This window comes from Pholcus phalangioides, unplaced genomic scaffold, assembly GCF_987345545.1.
Source record: "Pholcus phalangioides strain wild (caught in Gottingen) unplaced genomic scaffold, Ppha-v1.0 ptg000017l_1, whole genome shotgun sequence".
Lineage (NCBI taxonomy): Eukaryota > Metazoa > Arthropoda > Arachnida > Araneae > Pholcidae > Pholcus > Pholcus phalangioides.
The window spans coordinates 12249072-12261862 of record NW_028301610.1 but is presented as its reverse complement, the minus strand read 5'-3'; the positions used below and the strand labels follow the sequence as shown (position 1 = coordinate 12261862).

The following is a 12791-nucleotide window of genomic DNA, read 5'->3' as shown; positions in this document are numbered from 1 at the left end:
GTTGCCACAACAAGACTTTACGATGACAAGGGATCGTGGGTGGCGCGGCATTCACTTCCACCATTCGCAGGGAACAAAACGTCTATCGCCCAACGCCGCCATTTTTTTCCATCGCCATATTTCCAAGAAAAATTATTATCAATTTCTTACATTTTTGTGTATCTCTTATCGCGAATATTCAAGAGTCTCTCCACACACGTTATTATAATAGTTGGTACTAGAATTCTATTTATATGTCAAAAAAAAAAAAACCATCCCACACCTTCTTATGAAAGGCTTAGACGAAACACGTGGTGGAAAAAACGTTCTGTCTCAGGCAAAAAAAAAAAAAAGCAATAATTACATTTTCGGGTGGCACTGGGAATCTGTTTTTGTCTTTCAGGTTCGCGTGGAATCTCTTGTTGTTGATTCGGGAAGGAATTCGTGGTATATATAAGAGAATTTGACCCCCCGCCCCTTATCTCTGTCGCGGTCAAGAACGCCCTTAATTGCCTCACCCGCGTATTCCTCTCTCACTGTATGTGTTGTTTCGCTTGAGAAGTTTGAATAATCTTTCGAATGAGAGCGATTGTATGTCTTTTTCCCTCGCATCTTTCGTGTTTCCTCAAAGGGTGGAACACTTCAAAAGCCTTAATTATGCGATGGTTGCATTTTTTCCTGTTTTCTAGAACTCTTTCATTCCAAGAAGTTCTTTGTTTTCACCGAGGTTAAGAGGAAAAAAACAACAACCAAAACTGGCCCGTTTGGATGGAAAATAGGGGATGGTGTTGGATCTTCTGGAATAGTCTATTGTGGGGATTCTCCCACGAGAGATCTAAATAAAATTTTTAATTTTTGTACGAAGTTTGTTTTTTTGTTAATTCATGATCTCTCTTGTCCGTTGTGAACGGAGTGAATTATTTCTTCACAAAAATAAATGAAATAAAATAGTGATTTGCTGACTTTTTTTCTTAATGTTTTTAATGTATTTTTTGAATATTAAAAATGCGAAAAACATCTTGATTAAAAGAAATGAATTCTCGGGTCTGAAAGGGATATAACCCGTATTTTACGGGACATCTTTTGGCCGTACCAACTTTTTTTAAAGAAGTTTTCCGGTTTTTCAACGAAGCTTACTTGAATCGTTATTCTTTGCTGAGATCAAGAAAATATCGTGAAAATCTGGTAATTTTCATTCTCTATGAGTACATTAAGATGGTAATGATAATGATTATAAGTATACTATTTTCACATATCTTATATTTAATATGCTTAGCGTTTTTTTGTTTTTGTGAAATGCATGCATGCACGCACGCACACAGCCATTTCCAGAAACCGTTTAACCTCTTCACACCTGAGCTAAAACTGACTGTTAAAAAATTGTTTTTGATTGATTTGTATTTATTGTAGGTCAAAATGCCCTTTAAAAAGCAAAAAACTGAATTAATTATATAATTAGTTTATATATAAGTTAGTTTTATATAATTAATTTAATAATAATAATTTGGGTCGATATCTTTACTAATACCATTTGAGTTTATATATGTGTACCTTGAGGTGCCTCGAGTCTTAACTTGGAAAAAGAATCATTATATAAAAGCCATTTAAAACTGTTAAAAATGAGTTACGTACCTCTGGAGCGAAGAGATTATTTCCCGTCCTTTTTTTTTGGAAACTTTAGTCATAACTGGGAAGTTCTCCAACGTTTGGCCACTTTGTCTTTGACAAGGTTACGAAATTAATGTCTGTATTAAGGAGCTCTATTTCCCGTATTTTTCTCGATGAAATATGGTCAGCCTAAGCTAAACCGGAGGAAAAAAAATTCACAAATGTGTTGGTTATTTTGGCCATAAATAGTTGACCTAAACTATTTATGACTGTTTTTCCAGAGGTTCTGATTTTCATTAGTTTTGGAATTATATCTTTCATTAGTGCTGGAATTATTTAATTGCCAACTTTTTCTTTCAAAGTTTTTATAACGAGATTTGACACACCAAGCTTGCACAAATCCCCAATTCCCCATCTTTCACACTGACCTGTTTGACGCAGTCTTGCGCATTTTTACCATGATTGATGAAAGACACTTTGCTACATTGCTCTTGCAGAATCGCACACTTAGTGAATCACGGAATGATTCAGACTTACAAACAAAAGTCAGATCCATGACTTCCAAACAAAAATGCAGTTCGGTGCCAAAGCCGAAATAAAAACGTAGTGAAAATGTTTTCATTCTCGTTCTCAAACAGGAAAAGAAGTGGTACAAAAAAAAGAAGAAAATTAATGATCGCACTAAACAGCCGAAATAGATTTTGGGTCAATTAAAAAGAGAACATCAATGACCAAGATTGAAAGAATAATAACACGGAAATTGATTACTGAATTGCTATTACTGAAGAAAATTCTTAATCCGAAAATTTCTGCCAAATTTTGGCTTACATCAGGCGAGGACCCAGGACTGTAACGGGAGAGGCGAATAGGGTAAGTTCGTTAGATCGTTCCCGTATTTTACGGGACAGACAAATTTTCCCATGTGATTCGGTTCTTGGGGAGGGGGCGGTCGTTCCCGACCTCTCCTTTGGATCTGCACCTGGGCGAAGGCAGACATCTTCAAATTCTAATGGAGTGAAGGCATGCATCTTCAGCTGCGAATGAGCCGAGACAGATACCTTTAGCTGCGAATGGAGCAAAGACAATCATCTTCAGATTCTAATGGAGCGAAGGCAGGCATCTTCAGCTGCAAATGGAGCAAAGACAATCATCTTCAGATTCTAATAGAGCGAAGGCAGGCATCTTCAGCTGCGAATGAGCCAAGACAGATACCTTCAGCTGCGAATGAGCCAAGACAGATGCCAAGACTGGCGAGAATGATTCAAATACAGTATACCCAATAAAATGTGGTTGTGATGAACCTGCTTTCGAATTTATTTTTATTAGAAAAAGTTATTAGCATTATTAAAATACAGAGTGTCCGAGCTAAGCCCATCCGAAAGTAATGGTTTACATTCAGAGAACCACACATACGCAGTGATGAAAATGCTGCACTGTCGATAGGGAATTAATCCAGCTCTTTGCAACTTATAAAGTCACTTATAAGTCACGGGACTTGATGATGACGTATAACCACCGTGATCATTTATAAGCAACTTATAAATACTCACGTGCGACTCTATCACTTTATAAGCCAGCGTTTCTTCACCTTTCTGAACCCAAGGACCAGCCCTGACGTAATGGCAGTATTTGGACGTGATAATGCTTTTGGTGGTACTGTATGTCAACAGCAATGGCGTACAGCCTACATGCTCAATCCATCCATAGCCAGCGGGCCCGGAGTCATCTGATGTGGCCCGTGACCTCAAATATAATTTTGTAAAAATGAGCAAAGCAGCACATTACCAGATCACATAGTGTCCTACGACACAGTTCCAGATCACTCAAACGGTGCGAGGCACATTTCCAGACCACTTAAGGGATTTGAACAACGGCACAGTTCTAGAATAATGTTTCTCCATCGCCGGCCCGACACGAGTCAAACCGGGACATGAGCGGTTTGCCGTTTCATTTTTCCCATTTACTTCCTGTTAGTCGTGTATATGACCGGGCCGTCCACTTACAAAAATAAATTAACCGGGCCTTCCACTTACAAAAATAAATTACCCGGGCCGCGGACTTCAAGAGGTTGAAATCACTGTCCTCGATAACTCAAGTGGCCCGCGGCACATTCCCAAATAACTTAAGTGACCCGTGACATATTTATAGATCACCTGAGTGATCCGCAGTGCAGTTCCACATCACTTAGGTAGCCTGCGGCACATTCCCAGATAACTCAAGTGACCCGCGTCGCATTTACAGATCACTTAAATTGCCTGCGATATAAAAGATATTATATAAAATTTGAAAAATTCAACCAATAGGCGATCTTATTGGTTGAATTGTTCACGTTTTATGAAAGAGCTTTTACAAAACTTTTATAGTGTAATCCCGGCCTTATGCTGGCATTACACTACAAAAGTTTTAGAAAAGTTCTTTCATAAAACTTGAAAAATGCAACCAATAAGATTATTGGTTGCGTTTGCTGGAGTGTAACCGTTGCCCTTATTGGTTGCATTTTTTGAGTTTGATAAAAAATTCTTTTATAAAACTCGAAAAAACCAATAAGAACATCTTTTACATTTGAGCGAATTAACTGATCCACCTATTGGTTGAATTTTTCAAGTTTTATAAACGAACTTTTATCACACTCAAAAAATCCAAACAATGAAGCTCATAGGTTACATTCGAGCAAATGCAACTGATAATCTTATTGATTGAATTTTTCAAGTTTTATAAAAGGAATTTTAGAAAACTTTTCTACCGGCCTTGGGAAATAAAATAAACACATTTTCTCTTCTAAAACTTAGGGTACAGAATCGTTCATGTTCCGCTACATTTCAGGCGTAAACAAACATACAAGGTGTACCAAAAAGGTGGTAGATTGAAATAATCTATTAAATAGATCAGGTGGGAAATAGGACACGAAGGTACAAGAGCAGCGGTTCTCAACCGGTGCTGCGCGGAGCCCTTGGAGTTCTTTGTGCACTCTCCATTGGCTCCGCGGCCGGCTCGAGGAAAATATAAAAAAAAACAGTAAAATTTAAAAAAATAGTTATAAATGTTTTTAAATTGTAAAAATAAATAAATAAATCAGTAACTTTGATGAATAATTAAAAAATGGTCCTATACGGGGCTCCCGCCATCAAATTTTTTTACTAAAAAGTTCTCCGCGAGTCAAAAAAGTTTGAGAACCGCTGTACTAGAATGCTCTCGAGGGTAAAGCCAAGGAGATGAATCACATTTTATTTTTGGCCGTGCATTTTGCGGCCGCAGGATCAGGTCAGTGAGCGTAAACGATGCACAGTGACGCTGAATGATATGCAGAATAATGGGTTTTTTTGCCCGATAAAATACGGGATCTAAGGGTGGGGTATCACTCGGTTGTCGTGGAGCAATTAAAGACCCGTTTACACTCGTTAAGTGATTTAATAGTTAACTAAATTTTAAGTTGGAAAGTTCTTAAAAAAAGTGCTCACAGTTTAAGTGGATTTAGTGAACGCTGATGGACGATTTTCATAGATGGCACATGCGCATAGGTGTGCTTAACGGGAAAAATGGAATCTCCTTTATTTACTTAAATAACTAAATCCTAAATCATTTAATCACTTACCAACTAAACGTCGTGTAAACGGCCCTTATCGTCTGAATACATTTTAAAGTACTTGACAACTTAAAATTTAGTTGACTTCTAAATCACTTAATGCATGTAAACTGGCTTCTACATTCCAAAATTTTGAAATCAATGACTATAATACGCAATATAAATTTGAAAAATATAAACATAATATTTTTTCAAGGATTGGAGCCCCGCACCACCCCGAACCACCCCCATCCCTTTCCCACGACAATATTTCGAGACGAGCAAACTTAGTTCCTGCATGGCAGTGTTTCCCAACCACCGGGCCGCGGCCCGGTACTGGGCTGTGACATCATTCATACCGGGACGCGACTCTGATCTGCCGTTTCATTTTCCATTAGTCGTGTATTTGACCGGGCCTTCCACTTACAAAAATAAATGAAACCGGGCCGCGGGCTTCCAAAGGTTTAGAACCACTGCTTGTGGTCGCTGTGGTGGTCGAGTGGTTATAGTGACGGACTCGCGATGCGAGGATCCGGGTTCGAACCCCACAGCGGTGGTCGGCTGAAGTTGGTTTTCTGTGGTTCCCAACTTCAAAGCGCAAATGCGAGCCGATCTCCCCGTTAAAAAGTCTCGCCACAGAGAGCAACAGTCCTACAACAATAAATCATTCAATCATAACACTTCACTCATAGTTAGAAAAACTAGTGGCAGATGGCAGCACTACACATAACAAGCATTACAGAGAAACAACAAAAAATTTCACGTCAGGTTTCACTACACGTACACGCACATTCCCGTATGTACCGATTCGTTGGGGGGTTCCGGGGGGTGTGTGGGCGGGGCGCATGTGTGATGTAGTAGTAGTAGGTAGGGCCTCCAAAAAATGGCTCGGGGATCCATGATGTTCTTAAGTCAGCCACCTCGTTGGGCTATTTGCCTGTGGTGGCGTATATTTGTATTTGTATGGCACTCGTTTTAATCTAAAAATAAATCCACGTTTACAGCTTTATCACGTATTTTTGCAACAGCGGAGCGGTCAAAAGACGCTCTAGGGGGGTATGGTGATTTCGGTAGAGCTCTAGTGTTCATCATCACAAGACCCCGGGCAAAGTGATTTTTCGGGGACTCTTACCCAGCAGGAAATACTGCTACCAAATTACATACTCGCTGTCTAAAATTTGACTAGATCTCATTTTCACGAGGCCCTTTCTGCACTTGAGGCCCCCCGAGCCATGTCCGGGTGGGCCCCATGCGTTAACGTCACTGTTTACCGGTAAAACTTAGAATTTTGACCATTTACTGCGAAATTAGTCTGTTTTTTTTATATTTCGTTGTTATTTTTCTTACGGGAAATAGAACTAATGCGTGGTATTACCACAGAGTATATTGATTAAGAGTGGATGAGAAAATCAGAATTCATCGCTATTTTTGATGTTGTATGTACAGTCGATTCCCGTTTTAACGAATACCGTTACAGCGAAAATTTCGTTTTTAAGAAAATGTTTCTAATTCCTCAGATAAGTTTACATAGGAACAATGTGAACATATGGAATTCCTTCATAACGAAATTTCGTTATTGCGAAGTGATTTCTCCGGTCTCCTGGAGTTCTTTATAACGGGATTCGACTGTATTAACGTTTGTGTGTGTGATAATGACAATCATTCACGTGAGGATGAATCTTTTCTCCTTTTTATAGGTTGCGACATTTCTTTCCGCCAGATGACGCCACTGACTCATGCCAGTGATGATCCCGGTAAGTAGAAGCATTTTAAATGAATGTTACCGAATACACAGGCGCGTAGCTAACCGCACGCACCACGAATTACTGGTAAACCGTTGATCCTAGAGACATACTTCCAATTAGAAAAAAGTATCCAAATAACGTGTAGACCTCAGATAAGTCATTCATATTGCAAGGGACGGTATAGTTATTAAAATTACAAAATAAAAACTTTTCATACGGACAACCTGTGCTCGAAAACCCGATTAAAAAGTTGTTGCCCTGTCTTTCCTGATGCCAACAACAACAACAAAAAAAATTTCCACATTTGCAATATTTGTTGAGATATTTAATGATCATTTGATCATTTTTGTCGCACCACGGTCATTTTCTGCACACGAGGGCTAATTAGACCGGGACCGACAATTTATTGCCGATTCCGAACGCGGCAGCCTTTTTTGATACTCACCGAGAGATTGGTGTGCTAACCCCTCGATGTGCGCCTCCCTGCGGTAACAATCTTTTTCTGTGGTCATATCGCTGTTTCTGTTATACCCCCGTGTCAGGAAAGTTTCTGACAAGGACGAACCGGGTATTGAACTCGCGACACCTCTGAACATCCTTTGGTACTTTAAGCGAGTATCTTATCGAGCTGGGCTATACCGCGCCCTTTTAGATATTTAAATTCAAAAATCGGGGAAAAACCACAGCTAATGGACAAACTCGTTATGCTGTTCTTTCCCAACTTTTCTCCAATATTTCAATTCAATTATCTCCTCAGCGAATGCTACACTTAGAAACATGGAAATTTTTTTGTTGATCTCATGAGAGACAGGGCAATAACTTTTAATTGGGTTGTTGAGCACAGGGTGTCCGTATGAAAAAAGAAGTTTATTTTTTTCATTTTAATAACTATACAACCCCTTGCAATATGAATGACTTATTTGTGGTCTACACGTTATTTGGATACGTTCATAATTGGAAGTATGCCCATAGGATCAAAGGTTCTCCAGTAAATTGCGGTGAAAGCTGTTAATTATGCGCCCCATGGCCCTCACAAGGGCGGGGCTGACAGGGCTGTAGCTCTGGGGCCCGGGACAATTACCATCATTTTTTGATTTTTCATGCTGTAGAAGGGCCCGTGAAAAGTCTGTCTTGAGGGCCAGCCAAACATACCAGCCTCGGAGCCCTGCGCCAGGATGTGGGGGGGGGGAAGGCCCCATGATGCACCCTGTATATTTGTGATTTTATGGATTTTGTGGAACGGATGTGGAGAAACTTTTTGGGTGCCGTAAGGATAGAGAGATGCACAGTAATCAATAATATCTCGGTAGTTTTAATAAATTGAAGCTGCACAGAAAGTTTTGTCGTCATGTTTGAGGAAACTGTTATTCCTTGACCAAACCTAGAAACATTTGAAACAGTTTTGACAGTATTGCTTTCTAGCTCATGTTTTTGGAGCGCAAGAGCTTAGAAATACACAACCTTACAACCGAATGTGGTTTCAGCTCTTCGTCTATGTCAGCGTTTCTCAACGTTTCTGTAACCAAGGACCAGTAATATGTCTAAAACAATTCGACGGACCACTAATTTACAGCACGAGTGATTGCCTTTGCCCCGTGTTTTACTGGACATTTGCTTAGTTTCAAGTACTCTTGGTCGTTCGACTTCTTGTATACAATTATCCCGTTTTTCCAACGAAGCTTATACTGTATTTGAATTTATGATCTTTACTAATATATCGTGAATGGAGATAGTTTTCATAATTTATAAATTATATTGTGAAAACATGATAATTATGGATATGATTTATAAATACTCCATCACATATATGATTGTATTGCTTAACATTTTCTCCCGAACTACATTTCAATTCACTGCGATTCCAGTAACCCCTTCATTTCCCACCCGTCGGCAATTTTTCAGCAATTTTAGCAACAATTTTGTGAGTTATGGCGACATTTTTGGTCACAGTTGGCGCACTGTCCCTTTTATTTATTTATTATTATTTTTTTTTTGCCATATTTAAGATCCCAATTTTCAGTATTTCTTTCAATGAAATATGCTCAACTCTGGATGAATGTTTTTTCAGTGAAATACATTGTTGTCTAGAGCAGCTTTTCTCAACCGGTGCTCCGCGGATCACTTGGGGCTCCGTGTGCACTTCCCAGGGGCTCCACGGCCACTCGAGAATAATAAAATAAATCAATAAATTTGATATACAAACAAAAAAAGAGGCCTAAAGAGTACCGCCATGTAAATAATATACTAAAAAGGGCTCCTCGAGGGGGCTCCGCCAGAGAAATTTATTCACTGAAAAGGGCTCCGCTGATCTAGAGTGACTTTCAGCAATCCTTAATTTCCCGCGCTTTAGCAATAATCAGCAAATTTTTTGAAAATTGCGTTTTTTTAGCTACTACGTATTAGTATTCAGGATCAGTTTCCCGTATTTTTCTCGATGAGTTATGGGCATCATAAGTATGGAGGTCTAATTTCAATTACGAGAGGGAGAACCCGTATAAGGTATTACTAATATCAATTTCAACAATTGAATATTATTTCATTTAATTAGAATTAATTGATCAAGTCTGCCTGCGGACCATAGGTTGAGAAACCCTGTTCTATGGAATCTACAGATTTTGCAAGTAGACACATAAAGTATAAAAAAAAATGTGTTCTTGTTTTTGCTGTGATTCTTCTCAACGTTTGAAGTTTAGTGAACTATATTTGGTAATTATAATTTATGAATTCTCTCTGATAAATCGTACCAAGTGCTCAATCAAATTACTTATATTTTTCACAAATAATAGAGCAGTGATTTCCAAATTTTTTGATTTTCCAAATTTTCCAAATTTTTTTTCCCCTCTTTTAACTCATTTTTGATTGACGTTGAATTTGCGCAACGCTTTGGTTTAATTTTTTTTTTCAATATTTTTTTCGTAAAAATTTTTCAATCGAACGAATATTTTTGGAAATTAAAAAATCTAATAAATGCTCTTTGATGCATTTTAAAATTTATTTGCAAAGAAATTTGATTTTTGTGATTTTCCAAAAATGAGATTTTATCCCAATTTTCGATCTGAAATTTTTTTTTTCACGACCATGAACAGAAATAATTTAAAAAAAAAAAGAAGAGTTTTTTTCTTTAAATTTTTTTGTCACATGGAATATGAGATTTCCCGAAATCCTAACTACTAATTATTTTAATAAAATAAAGTCAATTCATTTATATTAATTAAAAAGTTAATTAATTAGAAATTTGCATGCAACTACAAAGAAAAACATACTAAATTAACTTCCAATTTTTTGAAACTTCTCAAATATGTTATTTTAGTAACCAGTTATCATCTATAAAAAAATTATACAATTTGGTCATAAATTGGAAAAGCGGTCAAAAATAGGTTAGGGACCGTTCAAGTATTACGTCGGCCAGTGCCGTCTTAAGGCATGGGTCCACCCGGGCAATGCCCGGGGGCCTCAGGAGAAGAGGGGCCTCACAAAAATGATAACTGGTTAAAATTTTCGAGAAATTTCTAGGTAGAGCCTCAGAAAAATCAGTTGGCCCGGGGTCCATGATGCTCTTAAGACGGCCCTGACGTTGGCAGACTTTTAGCCGTTTTCGACCCCCCCCCCGTCAACAAAACTCTTTCCCTCTACCCTCCTTTGTGAGCACAAAATTTCGTCAGCTCTGCCTCCCCCCTCCTAACGCATGTTAGGATCAGGAACGTACCGGGGGGGGGGGGTTCCGTGCCGTCGTAACCACCCGACTGGTTAAGTGATCCGCGGCATAATTATGGATCACTTCAGTGACGCGGGGTACAGTTCCAGAGCACTTGAAGGATCCACGGTACATCTAGAGATGAACCGCCCTTGTCATCAAAAGTGGGCAAACCCGGAACCCCCTCCCCCCATCGATGTTGATGTAGTACTTGAATGACCCCTTAACAAGAATTTTAGACACTCCCCTACATAGGATGACCATACGTGCCGTTTTTAGGACATTCTTGATCTTTTTTTTTGTTAATGAATGTGCTTTAATTTCCGTAATCAGTGATAAATGAAATCAAATTATCTTTCGATGTTTCGTTAGCAGAAATGTTTTATTATGAGATTTCAAACTAGCCACCCGTTTTTTAGCTTTAAATCCTGTGGAATGTGTCATCAACCATGCCGAGTTAGGACGGAACGCCTACCTTTCGCGTCGTAATGGTGCAGAGTGGGTAACTAATCTCAGGCAGTGGAGTATTTACGGGGGGGGGGGCGCTTAGCGCTAGGTATAGCTAGCAGGGCAGCAAGTTCAGAGGCGCGACAGATTTGGAGGAATGAGAGTCATAGTCTCGGCAAATTTGGAGGAGGGCCTATCCGGGCACGGCACGGGGCTTCAAGAGCGGAGGGTGGAGGGGCCCCTCATAAAAATGAGATGTGGTGAAAGTTTTCGAGAGTAAGCGTGTAAATTGGTACAGACAAGCATTTCTAGCCAGGTAGGGCCTCAAAAATATCACTTTGCCCAGAGGCCCTTGATGCTCTCAAGATGGCCCGGTTGCCGAGACTGTAAGGTCAGTGAGTGACCAAAAGAGTGACCTAGAGAAATAGACCTGCTAGCGAGCACGTGAGTGGGTAAAAGAGTTAGCTGGAACGTGAGCAAGTGTGTGAATGAACAAAGGAGTGATCTCTCTCTCTACAGAGCGAGGGATCAGGCCAGTGAGTGATTTATAGCGCTGGCAAGCATGTGAATGACTAACAGGATGACCTAAAACATGTCTAAACGTGTAAATGATCTAAAGAGTGACTTATAAAGTAAGGAACCATGCCATTGAGAGACCAAAAGCGTGACCTCCTAAAGTGTGTGTAAGTATGTGAGTGACCACAACAGTTGACAAGCATGTGAGTGACCACAACAGTTGACAAGCATGCGAGTGACAAAAACAGTTGTCTCTGGCGTTGTATTTGTATTTGTATCAAGATTAGGTCGGAGTTCGATTTAACCGAATACTTAATCTAGAATTATATATATATATATATATATATACAATATTCATAATACAATTTCATAATATCGACGTATTTTTCTCGAACTTCTCAAATATTAAGCTTTATATTCAGTCGGTCTGTATCGAGTTGCAGTACAATCTCGCCAATTTTGGAGATTATTTTCATATACCTGCATATAAAATATCTTCCCATAGTTGTTTGCTGTGAATATTTATATTTAAAAAAAAAATGAAAACAAAGTAATATGGGCCCGAGGGCTAGAATTCTGTCAGCCCCTACCCCATCCTGTTGGAACCATGGCGTCAACTGATCGATAGTGGGCAGGGCCGGCTTAAGAGCATCATGGACCCCGTGGCTGAGTGATTTTTATGATACCCTTACCTGGCAAATTCTCGTAATTTTCAACCGGTTCTCATTTTTGTGTGGCCCCGGGCCGTGCCCGGGTGGGCCCATGCGTTAAGACGGCACTGATAGTGGAACAACGCTTGACGCAGTCACCTGTCAGTTATCTATCTGCAATACGTGAGCAAGAAGTGTTATGTAAAGCATGTGGAGGGAAAAACAAACTTCTTATTTATTCTTAGCTTTACTTATTACATGGGTTACTTTCGTCTAGAAATCTTGCAACTGATTCGACGATGTATTGATAATGTGAAAAGGCTATGTACAGTATATCGTAGAGGTGAAACGTCTTTGTCATTTCTCTCAGGCACTAGAGATAGTACCTGAGAGATAGGAGGGTCTATTTAGGTTTGAATGGGGCCGGGAGGGGGGGGGGCTTTATGATAATTAATATTAAGGGTTGAACATTAAAAAAAAGGGCAATTCTTTTGAAGTTGTCAGTGCTTAAAATATCTAAGTTTTGTAAGAAGCTACTTGCTGGCTTGTTACAAAAATTGTGACCTATTGCTTTCTCCATTCCTCTCTCG

At 39.3% G+C, this 12791-nt stretch overlaps 1 protein-coding gene across 1 annotated transcript in view; it reads left to right on the top strand.

The window, feature by feature from the left end:
* ASPP (Ankyrin-repeat, SH3-domain, and Proline-rich-region containing Protein) overlaps positions 1–12791 on the top strand; it is a 195355-nt gene that overhangs the window by 29770 nt on the left and 152794 nt on the right. The window contains exon 2 of the mRNA XM_089246204.1: positions 6847–6903. Within this exon, the coding sequence (XP_089102330.1) occupies positions 6886–6903 (18 nt within the window). The 5' untranslated portion in view covers positions 6847–6885. The remainder of the gene's footprint in view (positions 1–6846; positions 6904–12791) is intronic.